The sequence below is a fragment of the Callorhinus ursinus genome, unplaced genomic scaffold (genome assembly GCF_003265705.2).
Source record: "Callorhinus ursinus isolate GAN/ISIS: 27379988/994484 unplaced genomic scaffold, GSC_fseal_2.0 scaffold26, whole genome shotgun sequence".
Lineage (NCBI taxonomy): Eukaryota > Metazoa > Chordata > Mammalia > Carnivora > Otariidae > Callorhinus > Callorhinus ursinus.
The window spans coordinates 15,809,298-15,830,597 of NW_027397088.1; the positions used below are offsets into that span (position 1 = coordinate 15,809,298).

The window sequence follows — 21,300 nt, forward strand, 5'->3', positions numbered from 1 at the left end:
CCCTCACTACTTCTGCCCCACACACCATATGCTTTAGCTGTTAACAAATTATTTGTAGTTCCCTCATTGAACAAGAAGTTAAATTTTAACTTGTGTTCTCGAAATAAACATCTCTGCATCTTTGCAATTGTTCTTTCCTCTTTCTGGAATGTCCTTATTACCCTTTCCAACCTGGTAGGCGCTCCTCATTCAGATCCAGCTCAAATGCCGCTGCCTCTAAGTAGTCCATTATTCCTGCCTTAGTGTGCTTATTTCTATTATAATATTTCTTACATTACATCAAACGCATGTATTTGCCTTTTTATCCTACAAGCTTTATCCCAGTGCTTTAGCTCCTTGAGGACAGAGGGCAGTTATATGATCCAACCCGAGTCTCCATCACTTCAATATTGCCAAATGGCAGCTGGACAGTCGTACCTTACATGTTAAGCTAACTCTTGGGTGGAATCTACAAACTCTACCCAAGTTTACCATCTACCATACATCCAGATTTATAGCATGCTAAGGCTGCCAAGCCAGAAGTATCTACAGGTCACATCCAAGAGTCATCCAAACATGTGAGACCCCCAGTGGCGTCAGAACTCTGATACAGATAACCTCTACAATTTTATGACTTCTATTTTTACTCAAATTTTGCGATCATCATCACTGGGAACTGTTCCACCTCTAAGATTTCAAACTTCGATCTTTGATCCCAAGATCTACCTCAACCATTGCCGTGCTCTCCATCTTTATGGTGCACACCATCCCCCGTGCCTCATAGCTTGCTTATTTTCCTGGTTTACTCAGGCCTCTCCCTGCCAGCCTGAATTCCATGGCCGGGTATTTTAACCATGTTCTCACTGGCTTCCAAGATTACCACACTGCTGATCCACTATATGCGTCCTCCCAATTCCCAACTCTGTGTTAACTAAAGCATATTTGCTTCAGTTTTTATTTCTACTTCTGGGCCTAGCCCTGCAAAATTCAGACCATCTTACTCTAAATGGATTCTCAAAAAATTGTTTCTTCCCTCCATGTCAACTTTTCCCCATATTACCAGGCATCTTTCCTTCTCTAAGGTTTCAGGGAAAGAGATGTCCCTGGATCCTTTCCAAGGGATAATTCATCTGGATATCACTGCTTTCCATCTTCTCCAGGATCTTACTCAACTCCTTAATATCCTCAATTTCACCCTCTCCCTGAACTTAACCCTCATTCTATCTCATGTTACTTTTTCATTTCTTTCCTTTCATTCTTGAAAGAATACTGAGTTCACATCACCTTTGTATGCTAACTTCTCATACACTTCTGATTTTCTGATTTGCAATCTGGATTCTCCCTTTACAAATAGCTCTTTCCAATTACCAATTTGACAATCTGTTCACTGTCAAATCCAATGGGATTTCCCCATTCTGCATTACTTATATCACTGATAACCACTTCTCCTTTAATCTTTCTCCTCTCTGTCCTTCCTTATCACTAAATTGTCTTGGTCTTCCATTTCTCTGACCACTCTGGTCCTATGTCCTTCTTTGGCTTCGCTTTCCATAGCTGAACCATAACTGTGATCACACTGTATCAGGCTGGCCTTAGCTGCTTTTGCCCGCATCCTCTCATGATGATCCACTCACTGTGATAGTGGTAACTCCTAAATCCTGCCATGTCTTCACACTGTCTGTCACCTTTCTGACATGGCTAGGTAATTTTATATTAAAGAGATTACAATGGACATCCTCTTATAGGACCCAACTGGATCCCATGTTGGTCATTTAATTTTTTTAAGATTTATTTATTTATTTTAGAGAAAAAGAGAGCACAAGTGGGAGGGACAGAAGGAGAGGGAGAGAGAATCTCAAGCAGACTGCACATTGAGCACGGAACCCAACACAGGGCTCGATCTCACAACCCCGAGATCATGACTTGAGGCGAAATGAAGAGTAGGGAAGTTCAACCAACTGCACCACTCAGAAGCACCAGTCATTTAATTTTTAAAAAAGCAGTTAATATAGGAATCCGTTAAAAACACATGTACAAACACTTTAATATAAAATATAACCATACTTTTATTCGTGAATTTTTTGAGCATAGATCCACCGATTGAAAATTCTTGCATAAGCTACCCATACTACCATGAATAAAATTTCCAGTCTATTTGAAAAAGCAGAGCAGGAATTTAAGATGTTTGAAACAATCCATGTATGGAACCTTTCAGGATTTTTATTATTTTTTCCCAATTCTTTTTCTAATTCTGAATTTTACCTTTTGCAGCAATTTTAAAATCTGTTTACCTGTTTTACCTATACCCAGTCTTCCAAAGCTGTCAAGTTAGTTTTCTTACAAACAGTTCTCCTTAACACTGAGGTTTCATCATTTTCTGATATTTAATTGAACTGCAGATTATAATAACAACTATAAATGAGTTGGAGAGCAAACAACTCACCCTGGGTAAACATTCAATGCAAGTAGTGGAAATAAAAGTATTTGGGTGTACTGGGGAGCACCTCTCGGCCTTGAGTATTCAGCGTGCTCTGGGGATCAGTTGGTATATCTTACGGAGAACGAGAACGATGGTTAATTTGGTGAGGCGCTTAAGTGAAGACAGACTGAGTCTGCATAGCAAAGCCACGTTAAGTTAGGAATGATGGAGGTACAAGCAATATCCAATCCAGTGGCATAATATTTCTAGACTTATACTTTAAAAATCTTAAGAGTGATTTTTAGATTTATACATGGAATGACAATCTATTTTTAAAATTAAAATGGAAAAACAATAAATAATGCCTAATGAACAGACAGGTCTATTCAGGGCCAATTTCCTATGTCCTTAAGCACTGTGAAAAGCTTATTTACTCTACACATGCTTACAATAATGGAATTCCTTCCCCACTGAAAATAAAAATTAAGATTTCTGAAATCCTACCTTCCTTTTTCTATTGTTTAATATTCAAGGGACTATCATTTAAAAGTTTTTTAAAAATGCAATATTTGGGGGAGGGGCGCCTGGGTGGCTCAGTTAGTTAAGCATCTGACTGATTTCAGCTCAGATCATGATCTCAGGGTTGTGAGATGGAGCCCCGAGTCGGGCTCTGCACTGAGCGGGAAGCCTACTTAAGATTCTCTCCCTCTGTCTCTCCCCCCACGCCCACCCGGCTCTCTCTCTCTCTCTAAACAAACAAAACACAAAGAAATATTCAGGGAACAGAGAAAACCTTCCTGCTGCCAATATTTTAAAAAAACAAACAATAAATAGCCAGTTTCAATAATATTGTAGAGCCGTGCTATAGGCGGCACCCAGGAATGTACAAACATCCATGGAGTACAGAAGGAAGAATCCAGAACGTGGATGATACTGATCTGTACCACTATCTTCGAAGGTTACTAATTTTGTTTTTATTCTCCAAAGTTAGCTTTTTACCAACTTAGAAAAAAAGCTTCCAAATACAACTACAAGAGTTGAATAAAACAATTAGACAAAGTAACATCTTTTGCTTTCCTGTAACCTATATCGGAAAACCAAAGACAACATTCAAACAATAAGAAACTATTAAAATCTGTATGATTTTTTTCCTTTCTTTTTTCCTCCTTCCTTGGTGAATGTCTTGAAAGAACAGTTACATTTCTCTTTTACTCATGCTTTTGAAATATTAGCAAAACCCTCAGGAGGAAAGAATTTTCAATGAATATTGGTACTAAAAAATTTTGATATGATGAAATAATCATCTTACAGTTTGTTCAAATGTGAGAGCTTTACTTGGCTTATGGGTGGGTGGGATGTGCCGTTACATGCCATACCATAATTAGGCACGTGTGTATAAATGAGATATGTCAGCATTAATTGAATTATTCTCTTGAGTAATATGTAACACTACCTAACCTCTTACAAATGGCTGGTCTCTTTTACTGTGAATACTGTCATACCAAAAAAAAAAAAGGGAGGGGGGCTCCAGTACTGAGATGGAAGTGAAGTTGACATTTTGCATCATCTGTGTCCCTGCCTGTCTTTCAATATTAACTTGATTGCTTTTTTCCTTCTCCTAATGTTATATAAGAAGATGCTAGCCTACAAAAAAGAAAGAATGAGAGGGAAAAGAACATTTTATGAGGATTTCAAATCTTATTTTCAACCACGGATGGAAAATAACATACATGAGTCCTGGTGCACAAACTGATTAGGAATAATGATAACCATGAGAACACATTCTATCACATGATCACTTAACATTACCCTCAACAAACTAGCCACAAACTCAATCATTTTACTCTAACTGTACTCAGATAAACAGAGATCCAGCCAAAACAAGTCTGTTCACAGCAGGAATAGCCTTTACACCTTTATACCTTTTATCTTTAAGGTTAGTCATTTTCCCAAGACATCTAAACAGACCATACACATAAACAATTCCACTGTAAATGATAAACGGGACAATCTTTACTCATTCAGTAAATCTTGGTCAAAACTAGCTTCTATGTGAAATACAATAAGCATAAAACTAGTTTAATGTGTACTATAAGAGGCAGTAATTCAAAGCCTTCCTAGTTACTGGGATGAGTCTGTCGGAGAACACTGACTTCTCTGAGTAACTGCTTATCAGTAATTGAAAAACAGCGTGCTGGAAGGGATCGGAGCTCTGGAGAGTTTGTGGTTTTCTCTATTTTGCACTAGTGCTGCTCCTTGACCAGCAAGGGTCAACACGACCTGGAGTTATTTTTCCAGTGCCCCACCTTCAAAAGGTCCCTAAAATGAAAAGGCAATGTGGGGTGCTTTTGGTATCTCAGAATATAGTTCACAGAGCTTCTCATTCTACAGGTGGAGAAAACAAGCCTGAATAAGGCGAGAGACTTATCCAAAGTTACAAGACAATGGCAGGGCAGGACCCAGCACCGAACACCTTTTGGAAGTTCAGGTGACTGATGGATCGATAGCATCTCTTTCTTTATCACCATGCCCTCTCCATATGGCCCAGACTGTGCACACGAGAAACCAGAATCTTCTCAAACTAGGATTCGCAACAACCTCTAAGTTAGGACTATGCCATCCTAACATATTACTTGCAATGGTCATCAGCAGAAACTTTCACTTAGTATATGTGTTACAGCTCAAAGGATATCAAAACCAGTTGTGATTAAATAAAACTTACAAAAACAGGATTAAGTAAACTTTTTTTTTGATGTAAACTGATCTAAAGAAAAAGGAATGAGTTCATCACCAAGAGAGAACATCTGACATCAATTAACTCTCATTACTTTAAAGTGAAGAATTAAACACAAAATTACCTTTGAAGGTTTCGAGTTCCTTCCTGTAGAAAAAAAAATGAAATTTTATTTATTTGAAGTATAATTACATACAGTGTTATATTAGTTTCAGGTGTGCAACATAAATGATTCAACAATTCTCTACATTGCTCAGTGCTCACCACAGTAAATGTCGTCACCAACTGTCACCAAACAACATTAATACAATACTACTGACTATATTCCCTACGCTGTGCTTCCCTCTCTGTGCCTTACTTAGTTTCTAACTGGAAATCTGTACCTCTTCCCCTCGCCCCTCCACTCCTCTCCCCTCTGTTTGTTGTTCTCTGTATTTAAGAGTCTGGGGTTTTTCTGTCTGTTAAGAAAATGTAAATTTTAAAATAATCTATTCCTATTGGAAACTGCTCTTAGATTATAATAAAAAGGTATATACTTTAAAAGCCCAGAGTGGTGTTTCTGGATGTTCCCACATGCTTTACTGAAATTACCAATACAATTAGTCTAAAGCAAAATTACCAACACAATTTTTCAGTTTTTCTGCTATTACTTTACTAATGGCTTAAAAAAATTCTACCAGAATTTAAACAAAACTTATTAAAAAAAGCATTTTATTTATTTTTTTGAAAGATTTTTATTTATTTATTTGACAGAGAGAGACACAGTGAGAGAGGGAACACAAGCAGGGCAGTGGGAGAGGGAGAAGCAGGCTTTCCACGGAGGAGGGAGCCCGATGCGGGGCTCAATCCCAGGACCCCGGGATCATGACCTGAGCCGAAGGCAGACGCTTAACGACTGAGCCACCCAGGCGCCCCACAAAAAGCATTTTAATACCAGCTATGAACCATCTCGTATATGTAAAAATCAATTTATAAAAGCACTTAACAATTGGCTCAATATTAAATAACAGATTTTTGAGATCTTTAATAATCATCCAGAATAAGAAGAGTTATCTCCCCTTTTAAGTGAAAGAGGAAAGCACATATCAAAGGACTGGGGTCCACAGCTCATCCTGACACAAAAGGGCCAAGCCTCCAGGACATGCTCTGGTTTGTCATTTTGTCAGTGTCAATTAAGGATCCTGAGACACCAAGTTTCCTGGGGAAATGTACAGCAACAGAAAATAGATGAACAATCATAAGACAAAACATTTTTGACAAAGAAGTAAGTTGTTTTCAGGTTTTCCTTCCTAATTTTTTAACTAGATTTTCCCTCTTTATCGGTACTGATAAGAAGTACCACTGAGGAGGTGAGTTTATTTAGTAAAAGCTTGTTATCCCACTCAGAATAGGAGACGTTTATCTCTTACTTGCACTCTAGGTTTTTCTAAACATCGAGGGCTGTTTTGAATTCGCCAGTTTTCCACACCACTAATTACAATACCCCTCATGTTCCAAAATAGTTGACTGCAATCACCAGCTGGTGGGGGGGACGGGCAATGTGCCTGCTAGAAGGCCAAGCACAGAATACTCCTGTCACAGCCAAAGGAAGGCTTTGAAATCAGACGGTCACCTCACTCCTTTTTTCCAAAACACCGACTCCTCATAACAGCGCTCCAGCAACATAGTTCGTTAACTGAGACAAAGAATGTTATTTTCAATTCCATCTTAAAAAAAAAAAATGCAATTGTTTCCCTTCAGCCAACAGTCCCACTTCATTCTTGAAAGATTAATTAGGTACAAGTTAAATGTGCCTAAAACTTAACTTTATCCTCCAATAATGGGATGAAACTGAAAATACCTGAGAGGCAACATGGATTGTCAGAGAACATCCTGCAAACACACCTTCGATGTGCTTCCTACTGATGCCCTCCCAGGAGCAATTCCCCAAGCCCCCTGAGAGGTGGAAGGGATGACAGAGCCCTCAGTTCCACGTTCTAATGAGTAATTCTTTTCTGATTAGAAGCTTTAGAGCATGCTGGCTTTCTGTCTTTTAGAATGTGTAACACTGAGCAAAATTCCCAAAAGGCATCTTCTGTTTTTAAAAAAGCTGGAACTCAAGAGTAACAATCTCGGAGACGTTTCCCCTACTCCCACCCCCAAATCCCCAAATCCCAATAACTAAAAGCCAGACAAATCATTTATTTTGTGGACGGGTGGCTGCCCAATGGAGGAAAGCTGGCTCTCATTAGGAGGTGGGTGCTCACCTCTCAACCTTCGGGCTGCCCCGTCACCTCAACGGGAAGGTGTTGTCTGGGAAATGGGGAGAGCCTAGCGGTGCCCTGTGTCAGTGTCCTCTATGGAATATCATGACCCACACTGTTAGTAAAATCTCCGAGAAACTTCCTTCCAGACAGGAAATCATTCCTGTCCCCACTTCCTAAAAAGGAACACTGGCTGAGGTAGCAAAGGGAAGGATAACCGTGGTGTAAAGGAAAAATCAGTGTCAGAGAACTTTGAAAGGCCTGATACCGTGAAGCAGCAGCACTGAAAGCCTTGAAATTTCCTGGTTTTTAGGGCAGACCACACATTTATTAGGGATCATAAGCATCTGGAGGTACAGATGACAGAGAGAAGAGAGGGACAGGCTTGCTAAGCAGACGTGAGTGAGACTGAAGGCACGAAGGTCAGATGATGCAGGTTATAGACTTAGGCAAGAGCAAACACTTGAGAACAATGGGCTGAATGAAGAGAAACGTGTGGGAGACAAGGTTAAAAAGGTAGAGGGTTCTGAGTGCCAGGCTAAAAGAATCTGGTTTTATTTTTAGCAGACTAGCAGGAGCAAAGCTGTGCTTTAGGAAGAACATTCTAGCTGTGATGGATAGATCTACCAACAAGGGGGAGAATAAAAGCAGGGAGTACTCAGGAAACTACAGAGGAGTTTGAAGAAGAGCTAATTAGTGCCTGGGTAGAGCAACTTAAGTGGCGAGGGCGATGAACAGGAGGGGTCTGGTTTGCAAAATGCTATGGAGAAGACTCGACAGTCCCGGCAACTGATCCCACGGGGATAAGCGGAGGAAGGAGGGGAGGACATTCACCGTGGAGGTTCCGGTCTGGACCCCTGGAGGAACGTGAGTCCATTAATAATGGAACACCTGGAAAGACGAACAGTGCAGGAGTTCAGTTTGGAATTTGATGAAATAATCTGGTGATGGTGAAAGACACGATGCCCACCCCCTGAGGAGGCTACTCAAAAATGTAGCTCCTACAGATTTCTACTCCCTGACTTCCCAGTCTTGGGCGGATTCCAACCTGGCTTCCAGACCCCACCCCTGCAGGGTCAAGGTCACCAACCTTGTTGCCAAATGCAATGATCACTTCTCACTTTTCATCTGAATCCCTGAGCAGCATTTGACCCCACCGGCAATCCCTTGAGAAAGTTCCCTCTAGTTTTTCCTGCTTTCTTGGATTCTTTTGCTAGCCCCTCCGCCTCTCCCAGACCATGGCACTGGAGTGCTTGTGGCAAGACTGGTTTCGGGCTCTCTCTCTCTCTCTCTCCTTCACTCACATTCTCTCACAAGGCAATTTCACCCAGCTATGTAGCCTTAAATATCAACTATACGCGGACTTCTGGATTTATATTTCCTAACTTGATCTCTCTGAGCTCCAGACTCCCATGCAACTGCGTGTTTGAGATCCCTATTCCAGCGGAGCAGGCGTCTCAAACAGCATGTGCGAGACAGCCTACTCTTCTCTAGTCTCCTGCGTATCGTTAACGGCATCACCAACTTCCTCAAGTATGCTTTATCCGTTCCTTCATTTTTCACATCCAATGCATCAAGAAACCCTGCCACTTCTATCTCAAAACAGATCCTGAATTCATCCATTTCTCTCCATCACTGTTATCAACCTTGTACCCATTTTCTTATATTGACTGTAATCTTTGTTGTGTTCCATCATTCATTCAACAAAAATTTACGAGCCTTAGACATTAGGAGTAGTGCTAGGTTTGGAATATGCATGTCTCATAACCTCAAGGGACTCCAGTGGGAGAGACAATTAGAAATCGATCTTACAGATGCGTGCTCTGGTAACGACAGGCTGAGGCTTCTCGAGAAATAAAGAGAAAGCAATGCGTACACCTTGGTTTGTAGCAAAGGCTTTCTGGAGGAGCAAGGACGGGTCTGAGTTTTGCAGGATGATGGGTAACACTTACTGAGGACACGGCAGATATTTTACTCTTAACCATTATGTCACTCTCTCAGTTAACCAAATGAAAGGCATAGGTTAAGCAGGTGTTTTAAGTTCTGGTCACTCTCCAAACTCTATTAGAAATGGAAATGACAATGATCAGTGTGGAACAGTTTTCAAGTACACCTTTGACACCCAACAGGCGATCTCCCCTTATCTACACTCCTATAGTGCTTAACTCTTATTGGTGTTATAAAACTTCACGTGATGCAGTTATTTCTGTACAGACATCATCTCTACAATTATGGGCTTGGCATGCAGAAGTCCTGTCTCATCCACTGTGACCATCCACGTGCAGAGTCGGACCCAACCAACACGCAGAAAATCAAGGAATGACTAAAATCTGCTTCTTCAAGGAAGCCCTTGCTGCAACTATAGAGAATTTTTTTTAAGATTTTATTTATTTTTGAGAGACAGAGAGAGAGTGAGAGAGAGCACAAGCAGTGGGGACGGGCAGAGGGAGAAACAGGGAGCCCGACGCGGGGCTGGATCCCAGGATCATGACTGGAGCCGAAGGCAGACGCCTAACTGACTGAGCCACCCAGGTGCCCTGAGAATTTTATTCTTTATAAAACAAAGTCTGATCACATAGTATCTCATGTGTTTGCCACTTTCATTTCCAAAAATTTGAGGCTCTTATTTTTCATAATTTAATAGTATTTTCAAAGCTCAAATAAGTATAAAGAAATGAAATACTCTCTCTTAGGTTTTACCATATTTTAAAATTTACTCGGTTCAGCAAATGCCTTTACAAAATTCACCATAACAAACCCTGAAACTAAAACATTCAACAAATAACACCAGACTCAAAATCTAATAGTATTTCCAAAGGGTGAAAGTGCTATTTAATCATTTTCTCTACAGGGGTTGAGTTACAAGGGCAGAATAAAAAGAACAAAGAATCATACTAATAAATAGTCTGTGGAATGTTCCAGGAAATGTATTAAATCTGTACATGTATAGAAATCAACTAAATCAGACTCACAGATGCAAACTTACAGATTGGAACCACTGGATAAATTATCTCCATAAATACAATCATCTCACAGATGGAGGCACACTCTAAATACTAAACGGCTTCTCCAAGGACAAATCCATGATAGAAAGCTAACACAAGGATTCTGTGTGGCAAGCTACCACACTCAAAAAGCCAACTGCAGCATCAACTCGAGTATTTTTCTTCACGTCTGAAAATATTTAGGAGAATTTTTTTTTCTTTTTTTTTTTTTTAAGAATTACCAGCAGTACTTTTTGGTTAGAACAGACTTGAAAGGCGTCCCTTTGTTACGGCTGATGGACAGAATCTATCACCATCACTAACTGTTCACAGGAAAGATCTCACAAGACCTCTTTCAAAATGGCCCACCTACCACTCATCATCATCAAGTCTGTTGTTCCCTGCATCCTACAGTCATGAAAATGTGTATCCTTACAGGCTTGGTGGGTTTGGGGTTGACAGGGCAGAAGGTGGGTGGGGGGAGGGGGCAGGGGGAAGAGAGATGGCCTTCTAGCTTGAGGTGAATTTTCTCAAAACCATCTGTATCTTCAAAATCCCTGTTGTTATTTATTTCTTATATAGATGCTGCCCAGGGGATGTGTTGCAGAACGAGACATTTTTAACATTATCTGTAAAGTGAAACCTCTTAAAAAACAGCTAGTTCGTTGTAAAAACTGCACTAAGTCCTTATTTATCATGCTATTAACATAGATCCATATATTTATCTACTTTGGGAAAGCACAGCCTAAAAAATAATGAAATGAGAGGATCCTAGGATACTGGCATTTAAGATTGGAGTCTGAAAGATATGGTAGCAAAGATTTGGAATTTAAAAAAAATGCCCCCCCCCCAAGATAATGAAGGTCTAGGAGATCAGATGGTTGGTGGCAGCACTAAGTTATGTATGGATTAAATTCCCCCCAAACTTGCAAGATTACTTTCCTTGGCCTGTTTTCCATGCAAATCTCTTTGAGTTGGAGGGAGACGCAGGTGGTTGAAGGAAGAAGGATAAAGAAGGATGACATAGGAACAAGGGATATTTACTGGGCTCTTACTACATAACACATATACAATGAAGAAAGTGGGGCTTGAGGATCAAAGGCTACACAGTTAATAAGAGACAGGACTGGGAATAAAATCTGTGCCTCTCTCGGACTCCAAGCGTGTGTGATCTGTGGCACCCAAAATGTAGTTCAAGGGCACATAGCCTCCGTAAATGCAAGTTGTGACCGACCTAAGATATTTCAGCCCCACCAGAAAGTAAATACCTAAGTAAAGTAAACCACCAAGTCTACTGGATACAAGTCGTGTATATAAAAGTCAAAGATACCCCAAATTCTGGGGCAACATCTGGGTCCACTCAGCTCTATGAAAGCACATTCCTTTTTAGGAATGTGATGAAACTAAAATTGAATGCCATCATCACTGATGTGAACTAAAGTGAAAACCCAGCATGCCCTTGAAGATATCGAGTGAGTTTCAAAAAGACTGTTAAACACCTTTCTTCTCACTGAATTACTGAGAAGTGTTCAGTGACTAACCCATGGTAACTAATTTTTAAATTATCAAATAAATGAAAGAATTCTAATACCTTTGTATTACTGATTTTTTTTAAATTCAAAATTTTTAATTGGCCATCCAATTTCCTAAAAAAACCCACCCAGTCTACCACTCAGTTATTACAGGGGCAGTGGTCTGTTGTTTCTCAGCATCATCTAACCACGCAACACTGCCTGAAACCATTATGTCCCCACAGGCGTGGCTGAGTGTGTGGCTGATGAGGCAAAAGGTAGATTAAAGGAAAAAATCATGCATCCCACATCCAGACGTGTTCGTGATCCAGTAGGTACCACTATGGAAAAACCTTGCTTGCTCATTTTATAATTAGCAGTCACGAGAGCGGAAGTGATCAAAGCTCTGAGAGAAGCAAGATGGTTTTCATACTCCACAGCATCCAGGCCCAGAGGGTGGACGGCTTTGTGTGGAGCTGATATAACATAAAGGGTATGAACAGACTTTTAAGTCCACGAGACACTGGTCTGGTGTAGCTTTGCCACTTCCTGGCTCTGCAACTCCTGGTAAATTATTTAATCTCCCATAGTCTGATTTTCCTTGCTGGTAAAAAGGAGAGTACGTCTCCTGACACAGTCCTTATGAGAATTCTCTGAGTTCATTAGACTACAGTTTTTAAAGCACAGTACCTGGTACACAGTAAATGCTAAATAAATGCTACTGTTACCTAACTAACACAATCATAACTGAGTTTTTATCTTGAAGATGGTGAGAAGTCTTAATCATATCTGTATTTTAGAGAAAAAAAAAGAATGACAGTAATATAAGTGGTCTGAGGGACACAATTACAGACAGAGACTAATGGAGGAAGCTGTCACTATGACTGAGGCTGCACGGATGTGAGCTGGAAAGGATCAGTGAAGACAGAAAGGCAAGAACAGATTCATGAAACACAGGACTGGCCTAGACTGGGAACTGAGCGGAGATGGCAGGAGAGGGGGAAAGAGATTTTGATGACTCCCATGTTTATGGAATGGGTAGATCTATAGATGGTGATGCCTTACTGAGACAAGAAAAGGTCAAGTGTTGCTGTGGAATATAATTTGGGGCAGGCTGCTCTTGAGACGTCCATTGAGATGTCCAAGTAAGGATGTCCAGATGGCAACTGAGTCTCCAGGTAGGAGACCCAAACCGAAGACAGTGATTTGATCATGGCCACCACGTGGGTGGTACATGAGCCAAGGAGATGGAAGGACTACCTGGGCAGGGCATGCAGAGTGGGAGGAGGCGATAACCCAGAGCAGAAGCCAAGGGGATACCAACATTAAAGCACCTATGTAGGAAACTGAAAACCAACCTGGGGTAGAAGCAAAGCTAGGACCCTAGTGTTGTAGAAGTCAAGAATGGACAGCTTCAAGAAGTGAGGTAAATAAGGATTTATTTGTCAATGGACTTGGCTCCCTAAAAACTAAGGAAAAAGAACACAGATTAAATATTCAAAATACATCATGGACTGTGTCTCTATTAATGTCTTCATGTTACACAACCCTTATTCAATTTTCTTTCTCTATCAATATTTTCACTTTAGTGTGCCAAGCATCTTGTCCTTTCAACGGAATGAATGAATAAATCTTTTTAAAAGTTTGCTTATAAGGTAAAATAGTGTTTTAACTTTCCCTGAGTCAGTCCAATGTTTATTTTATAATTTTATGGAATACTTTGTTTTTAAATCCATGTAAAAGCACAGAACATTGCTATTAAGTGATAAATTCTCATCTGAGTTCATCCTTGAGAGCTCTATTATCAGCTTCTCCTCCTCAAAGAAATAATGCGCTGTTTTATATGACAGTAATGCACTTCTCTGATATCAGTATAACGAGAAGAATTCGTCATAAACAGAACATGGCATGGAACTTCCAGAGAGAAAGAAAAACGTTGCTCACTCTGGCGGAGAATGTCCCTCTTTCAAATCCAGGATCAAACCTCTCCAGTAGCTAATGACCCAATGTCCTTTGAAACAATGACAGTGCCATTTTTCTGAGCTAGGACAAAGACTAGAAATGGTAGAATGCCGGTAGGAAGAGAGACCACAGAGAAACGGGGCCAATATAACCATGCGAGAGCACGCAGCCTGAGAAGAGCAGGTGCGGGAGAGAGGAGGCACCCTCCCTTTCCTGTTGCTGTCTTTGCCCTGACTTTTCCGGCCACTGACCACAGAGTGAGCAGGTGGGGCAGGCTGCTAAGCATATCTCCGCCTGTCCCTTCTCTAGAATCCACCAAGAATGCCTGAGGGGCAAAGCAAAGGGTCACACCGTGTTTCAGCCATGCTCACCTGAAGACTAAAATAACCAGCTTCCTACTTTTGAAAGCATCTCTGAAAAAAAGAGTAACCAATAAGGAGACATAACAAACTCCAAAACAGTACTGGGCCATGTAAGATGTAAATTATTATTCTGAATTTAACCAACCGATTCTAGAACAATGAAAGTTATTACAGACTCTGTAGATTACAATGCACGAGCTATAACCAATCTATTTTCAGAAAAAGGATTACCTTTTTTTTTGTAAACCCATGATAATCATAATTAACGTTTGCCGAATTTCAGTAAACCTTTCTCAAGGTTGCTATATTTTTAGTCTTGACCACTTTCAACTGCAAATATATATTTAAGTTTTTACTGTCTCTGTTAAAACAAACATCTTGATGAGCCCCAACATACAGATCTGCATTTACACAACTGGGAGAAAAAGTTCAGGAAAAGAGTACTGTAACCAATTAGAGAAATATTATTTTTAAAGAATCAAGACAGAACGTGAGTTTTTAATGTTGATGGCAAACAGATACTCATTGTTCAAAATAAAGCTTGAAGAACTTAAATATCAGTTCTGAACTATATTTACTGTCAACCCAAGGATCTAATAACCTGTTAAAATATTCTAGCTGCATCTGTTCTTGTGACTATGTATAAAGTCTGAAACTGTCAAGATTTATTCTCTGACACTTCAGAATAAGAATTTGTTGAATTCCTTGCCAACTCGTAAGCTTAGGTTTCATTTTGAAAGAAAATGTAAGATTTGATTACAAATTCATGAACCCCACAAATTCATAGCCTCCTATCAAGAGGTCACTGGCTTAGCAGATGTGATTACTACAGTATAATAAATACAATAATTTACTATCAGTTAACCACCTGGGAACCACCTAAAACTAGCATCTAATAGGGAAGGACGAAGTAAAAGGAGAAAAATAGAGAGACAGGTTTGCGCCTTTTTTCATCTTCCATGTGTCTACTTAGTATCTTGAACTTACAGAACAGTTACAATAACGGGTTTTAGTGTCCTTGTATGCTAATTCTAACATGTGTTATCAATTCTGAATTGCTTCTGATTGATTGGTTATCTCCATGTTTGCTGAGTAATCTTTAATTCAATGCTACACATCGTGATTTACCTTTTGGGTGCTAGATATTTGGGTCTTTCTACAAATATTCTTGAGCTTTGTTTTGGGATAATTTCCTTGGGAACAGTCTGGTCCTTTTGATGCTTGCTTTCATGATTTGTTAAACAGGTCTGGAGCAGGGCTCATTCAGGGGCTAATTATACCCCCTACTGAGAGAAGACATTCCTGAGTGCTCTTCCCAATGTCCCATGAATTACAAGTTTTTCCAGTCGAGCTGTTGAGAGCAGGCACTGTGTAAGCAACAGCAACTGTGAGCTCGTCCTCTGCCTTTTTTTCCCCCTCCTGCCTCTGGGAGTCTCCTCACGTGCATTATGAGTACGCTGCTGGATATGCAAGGGGAACCCTTGGCAGATTTCCGGGATCCTCTCCGCAGCCCTCTCCTCTCTGGCCCTGTGTCCTATAAACACCGGCTGCCTTGGTCTCTCAGACTCGCGACTCTGTTTCCTCCACTCAGAAAGTGCCCAGGGTCTTCCTGGGCCCCGCCCTGCCCTGTAGCCTGGAAACTCGAGCAGAATGCGGGGCAAGCAGAGGTCTCATCGCACCCGTTTGCTTGTTGATCCATCAAGGATCACTTCTCTTCTTTGCCTGATGTCCAGGGTCTTCAAAAGCATTGGTTTGTCTGGTTTTTTTTGTTCTATCAGGTGGGAAAGTAAACCTGGTCCCTGATACTCCACCTTGGGTAGATAGAATCCACTCCCTTTATGTCAAAGCACTCTCTACCGGAAAGTTCTCCGGATCCACTTTGCATTCAGCATGCAAACCAGACTCCGTTGCAAAACCTCAGAAGCTAGTTGTTGACTTTCTGCCCAACTCCTTTGGATGAGGTGCTTGGGACCTTCTCTTCTGGTTAAAGAACCATCTTCACCCTGTAGGTTCCCTCCGTTCTGTTCTCAGCAAAGCCAGGCCTGTGTGCTACACTTCTGCCAAGCCCTCCCACCACCATCCCCAACTTTCAGAAATGGGGAGTACAGGTCAGACCTATGGCCCACTACTTCTCTCGGTTAGTTTGGACAGTCATTTCTGGAAGCTCAGGAGCTTGGCAGATTATTCTCTAAACATAAACTGGTCAACGACTACGAAAGGTTATGTCATTACATCTCAAATAAATCTCTTACACTTAGCTTGATTTTTGAAACTTATGTCTATAGTCTACATGTTAGCAAAAAACACAAACAAAAAGAGCACAGTTCCTTAGCATTAGCTGTAATACAGAAAGTAAAAGGAGTAACTTTCTGGAAATAGGCATGATAACTAAAGCCCAACACAGGAGCAGTGACCCTCGAACCTGCAAGAGTTTCTAAGAGGTAACAACCAAGTTCCAAAGTCTGAATCAGTGAGAAATGTTTCTAGAGTTTATCATGCCGCTGAACAGATTTCAAGTCCAAGAGAAGATTGTTAGAATTATGAGTCATTTATAATTAAGTGGAATTACTAAAATCACTGTCTTCTTCAAGATGTAGCTATTTTCAGAGAAATTCTGAAATTATGTTGCCTGCTGAAGAAAACAAAGGATCCAGAAACTTGGAAATAAATATTTTAATAAAGTTACACATTTCTGTATGATTTTAAGGATAATCATTGTGAAAGAATCTCTACAAGCATTCTAAGTAACATAATGGCGGCCCTGGAAAGATTAAAAATTCAGAAGGTTGGAATTCAACATTTCTTTTTAGCTCCACTTCTTCATTCTCTTGTAGTGCTCATGGTTTTTGGTTTTTTTTTTAAGATTTTTATCTATTTATTTATTTGACAGAGAGACAGAGAGAGAGAGAGCACAAGCAGGGGGAGCAGCGGAGGGAGTGGGAGAGGGAGGCTCCCCATTTAGCAGGGAGCCCAATACGGGGCTCGATCCCAGGACCCTGGGATCATGACCTGAGCCGAAGGCAGACGCTTAACCAACGGAGCCACCCAGGCGCCCATGATTCAGGTTTTTCGTCCCTATTGTTCCTTCTCTGTGGAACTGTGTAATCCTCAATCCTTACATGGCTGCCCTTCCATTCAGGTCCTGATTCTCATGTGCCTTCTCAGAAGGGCCTTCCCTGCTCACCCTGGCTACAGCAGCTTCCCCCTGCCTCACCACGAGAACATAATCCTGTTTTATTTTCTTTGACTTCTACATAACCATCAGAAATTATACTTTATCACAGGGCGCCTGGGTGGCGCCTGTGACTATATACAGGTCAGTTAAGCGACCGACTCCTGGTTTTGGCTCGGGTCATGATCTCAGGGTCCTGAGGTCAGGCTCCATGCCCGGTGTGGACTCTGCTTGAGATCCTCTCTCTGCCTCTGCCCCTCCTTCTCGTTCTAAAATAAATAAATCTTAAAAAAAAATTATACCTCATTACACATTTGCCACCCCCTGAACACTGTGACTAAAGATGGACTCCCAAATCTCAAGTCCATTTTTCTAACTGCTAGCTAGACAAACATGTGTAAATGGTTTTAAGTTCTTTATTTTGGCTCACTGTACAAAATACTCTTGTCAACTATACTCAAATAAAAAAAGAAAACAAAAACAAAATATTAACTCTTACCTGATGAAAAGTGCTTATTTCCTACTACAAGGAATCCATGAGTTAAGTGCATATGGCTAACACATCCTCTGAATTATCTGACAACTTAGCCACTGGTATCAGTACCTGTCTTCTGCCTGTAACCACATTCTGTCCACTATATAGTGTTTTACGATTTATCAAGGCAGTGTCTATTCCTGTCTATAAAAGGTATAATAGTAATATCACTTTATATGCAGACATTATTAGAAAAGCTATTTATGGGTATTTTCTCTCTACAACTGTACAGTTCCTTGTATGTCACTTTCATTAGATAACCATTAGATGTCCTTCTTCACTGCAGAAATACCTGAGTTGAACCATCATTCAAATGTTTTCCAAGGGTAGACAAGAGCTATTGGGATCTTCCCTAGGAGTGTTCTAAAGTGGCATGTTTCCCTCCGCCCATGGTGAGACTCACTGCCACCGTAAGCCACTATTACTGCTGGGAACAGACCCTGTCCTCCTTTTATAGATAGCAGGAAGCTATTCTCTGTACTGGGAATGCATGTCAAATGTATGACAAAACAGCATATATCCAATGCATGTATCAACACCTGGGACTGATTTGGTGTGTTCCAACTTAAAAGGAAAAAAAAAAAAAAGGCAAGTTCAAAGTGACTGGAGACCATGGCTCTGATGCTGGTCCTGACTTCCTGGACCTCAGTTTCCTCCTTAACTCCCAATAATTGCTGCCCCACCCACTCCACAGGCTCTGATGGAAGCTGAGTGAGAAAATGCCTTGGAGCCTATTGTAGAGACTATTAGCTCTGGAGGTTAGTAAGAAATTACCCTTCATGCCCCTACCCTCCCCATTCCATCCAACTGTCTACCCCAGATTTTCTGAAAATCTGTAGAGCATGCATTTCATTTTTTTATTATTTAAAGAAATTGTGTTACATAGCACACTCATTTTTTATAATTTTTTGAGAGAGTGCATGCATGCGTGCACAGTGGGGGAGGGGCAGGAGAAGAGGGAGAGAAAGAACCCCAAGCAGGCTCCATGCTCAGGGTGGAGCCTGACGTGGGGCTTGATCTCAGGACCCTAAGAGCATGACCTGAGCCAAAATCAAGAGTTGGATGCTTAGGGTGCCTGGATGGCTCAGTTGGTGAAGCATCTGCCTTCAGCTCAGGTCATGATCTAGGGGTCCTGGGATGCAGCTCTGAGTTGGGCTCCCTGCTCAGCGGGGAGTCTGCTTCTCCTTCTCTGTCTGCCACTCCTCCCCGCTTGTTTTCTCTAATAACTAACTAACTAAATCTTAAAAAAAAAAAAAAAAAGTCGGACACTTAACCGACTGAGCCATCCAGGTGCCCCAGCATGCAGACGTTTTAAACATACACACACATCCTACCTAGCCAATCTTTTGTTACCATACATTTTCTTCTTTAGAGCAAGAAAAGTCATCAGTTTAGATTGTAGGGCATCTTGTTAAAAAGGAAGGAGGTTTATTTTTAAGAAACTCTTCCCCATGGAATCAGATAATAAGCTTATTTTGGGGGACCAGTATTTGAAAATTTTTCAGATGGTGTTATATAATACAGAAAAATACCAAGTCACAGAATTGTAACGTGTATTACACACAGATTGGTTTGTGAGCAAGCAAGCTGTGAGATGCTGAGTCAAACAAATTTCTTTACTATAGGAATTCCCAGAACTTGGAATGCACTGACATGTACCACAAAGCTCCACAAGGCAAACACAGGACAGAGCGTTCCTGGAACTTATTTGATCATGGAAGGTTTTGTCAGTGGCAATCTTCTCAGTGTAGAGTGTTTTTAAATTCAATCTCTGTATTTGTCAAAATAATGCATGTACATTCCTTAAGTCAACTAGTGCCCAGAGGTTTTATTTATGATGAGGATCAGAGTTCCCTGCCCCGGCTCTGTCCACCTTCCTGGCCCGCTTTTTACAAGAAGCCACATTCCATTCTTTGGGCTATTTCTGGTATTTACCTCCATTATTTCTATTCTAATGTGCCAACACTGATAATTATTCATTTTGTTCTGTTTTAAATATTACATATTGATCTCCTGCTGTGGAAGCCGAGGATGAGCTTTCTTTACTCCCTTCCCTTGTAGCCTGCAATACAGCAAGCTTCACCATCTTTCCCAGTAAGTTATAGCACAATTCCGGCCTAACTCCACGTTAGCGATTACAGAGTTCTATAAATACTGTTTGTAACTGAGTCATATGGTGTTTTATTTCTCTTCTTGTAAAACTGTGTTTTCCCCTAGTGTTAAGAGTTGTCTTATTTGGCCCATTTTAAAACATTGTACCTATCACCAAAGACTTGCCGTCAGAGCTTATAAAACTCTCAATATGATCAAGCTTATCAGACAACCTATTAGCTTCATTTTCTTCCCCTGGAAACACTGCTCTTGCAATCCTCCAGAAGGTCTTCCTTCTTCAGTCTGGACCGCTTGCCAGGCCTGTTCAAACTTCTCTTTACCATCCCTCTGAGTATTCCCGTTGTTTCTCTTCTGAACTGGATGGATCCTCACTGCAATTCATGTCCGTTCTTCCTTCTCCTTGGTTTACTCCCTTGTCGGTGGACCATATCCTCCCGCAGTTTCCTGATACGGTGTGTGCCTGAGTGAAATCTGAGCCCCTGTACGCCTGGAAATGACCATTTCCTCCCACTTGATGAAAATGTTGCTAAGTAAATGAAAAGTGAAAATCATTCTCCAGTTCTAACGGTGCTGCTGAAAAGCTCACGTTCCTTTTGATTCCTGATCCTTAAGATTTTTCTGAAGACTTTTACGACCTCTATTCCTAGTGTAGTGAAATTTATAAAAATATGCATTGACAATGGGTCTTTTCCCACTCATTTTGTCCGGTACTTGGTGGGCCCTTTCAAACTTATTCATATCATTCAGTTCTGAACAGTTATCTTGTATTAGTTCTTTAATAAATTTGCCTTTTCCCCCCCTTTCTTTCTGAAGCTTCCAGTAGTCAGATATGAGACTCAGGAATGAATTCTCTAATTTTCTCAACATTCTTAGCTTTTCTTACCTCTATGCTCTCTTATATAGAGGCCAAACATGATCTCCCAATGCTTCGGCTGAAATTTACTATTTCTGCTATATGTTTTATTTCTAAGAGCTCTTTCTTGTCTCTTACTATTCCTTTTCTGCAGCCTCCTGTTCATGTCTCATAAATGCAAAATGGTCTCTTAGCAGGTGGCCTCGTATATTATGATTTGTTTGTAAGTTTCCTTCTGTTCCCCTCATAGCCTCTCATTCCTCTGTGTGTGTGTGCTTTTAATTATTATTAGTTTATTTTCTATTTATTTTGGTCCCTTTCACTCTGGAAGCTTTCCTCCACTGGCTATTGTTCCTCAGCTATCCATTCATATTTAAGAGTGAGGCACCACAAAGCTGACTGGAAGTCATGTACACAAGTGTGGGGCTCAGCAT

The 21,300-nt window shown here is 40.7% G+C and overlaps 1 protein-coding gene across 1 annotated transcript in view; it reads right to left on the reverse strand.

The window, feature by feature from the left end:
• The window catches only part of DTNBP1 (dystrobrevin binding protein 1), a 121,455-nt gene that overhangs the window by 55,253 nt on the left and 44,902 nt on the right, over positions 1–21,300 (reverse strand). Inside the window, exon 7 of the mRNA XM_025891072.2 lies at positions 5,257–5,279. Within this exon, the coding sequence (XP_025746857.1) occupies positions 5,257–5,279 (23 nt within the window). The remainder of the gene's footprint in view (positions 1–5,256; positions 5,280–21,300) is intronic.